At 47.9% G+C, this 1107-nt stretch overlaps 1 protein-coding gene across 1 annotated transcript in view; it reads left to right on the top strand.

Annotated features, from left to right (window-relative positions):
- Positions 1-343: 343 nt before the first annotated feature.
- LOC139537981 (dihydrolipoyllysine-residue acetyltransferase component of pyruvate dehydrogenase complex-like) overlaps positions 344-1107 on the top strand; it is a 94168-nt gene continuing 93404 nt past the window's right edge. Inside the window, exon 1 of the mRNA XM_071339912.1 lies at positions 344-830. Coding sequence (XP_071196013.1) covers positions 567-830 — 264 coding nt within the window. The 5' untranslated portion in view covers positions 344-566. The remainder of the gene's footprint in view (positions 831-1107) is intronic.

Here is a 1107-nt window from a genome sequence, read left to right as displayed (position 1 = left end):
TAAAGACCTGCAAGCGGTACAGACGCCGGAAGACCCACCCTCCCAGGTTTCCCTTGAGCCTTTGTAGGGATCAGATCTTCTTCTTTCTTTCTTTTTTTTTACTAAAGTTGTCTGATTTAGTTTATTTATTTTTTGGTAGTTTGGGAGTGGTTTTGGTATTTTATTCCATATTTAGGGATCCTGTTTCCGACCCGCACAGTAGGTGGCAGAATTAACATTAAATTGTGCGATCGCCAATGTACCATAGAAGAAGAAGAAAAAGAAAAAGAAGAAGAGCCGTTTTGCGACTTTTTTACGACAGTGGAGTCCTCAACGTTGCCAGCTCATTTACGGATTTATTTTTAGATTCTTCTTGCCAATGCCAATACCATTGTAACATGCACGGAAGGACAGCCGTAAAGCGTGATTAAGGAGGTCATTGGAAAGTGAGCAGCTTGCTAGCTATCTGGGCTGGTTCGGGGGACAGAAACACACTTTATTGCTACCATTGGTATCAGACATTCTGTTACCCGAGTAGCTCCAACTGAATCTAAAAGCTGTTTAGCGACTAAACGTATAAAGGCGAAATGCTCCGTCTGGTCCTGCGGCTGAGGCCGTCTGCAGGGTTGCCTCAGTCCCGCTGTGCCCAACCTGGGCCTGCCTTGAGCGCTCGTCTCGTTCTGGGACACTGTCATCTGAGGCGCTACCACGGCTCTGTCCGGTCCAGGGCTGTTTGCAGTGGAGGTCGTTTCAACACTGTGGTCTTCGCCTGCAGAGCCCTGCTGCAACCTCCCCAGCCCATCATGGGAGCCCAGACACAACGCTTCTACAGCCTACCACCGCACCAGAAGGTATGATGACTTAGCTAGCTAGCTTGTGTGGGCTCTAAGACGTCCGTTTCAGACAGTATCGTTAGCTTTGCTAGCTAACTAGCTAATGGTCTTTTCTTTATTTTAGCCAACAACATATATCAGTGGAGTAGCAGTCATTGACAGTGACACGGGATAACCATCTTAATCAGTTAGCCACCCAGAGTCGTTAACTAACCAGCTAGCTAGCGGTGTCCCTGGTAGTAGCGGGAACTTACCAGCTAGCTGTGTCCTAGGTAATAGCGGCAGCTAACCAGTC

The sequence above is a fragment of the Salvelinus alpinus genome, chromosome 13 (genome assembly GCF_045679555.1).
Source record: "Salvelinus alpinus chromosome 13, SLU_Salpinus.1, whole genome shotgun sequence".
In the NCBI taxonomy this organism is placed as follows: domain Eukaryota; kingdom Metazoa; phylum Chordata; class Actinopteri; order Salmoniformes; family Salmonidae; genus Salvelinus; species Salvelinus alpinus.
The sequence above is the reverse complement of the archived record's forward strand: the minus strand, read 5'-3'. Positions and strand labels throughout refer to the sequence as shown.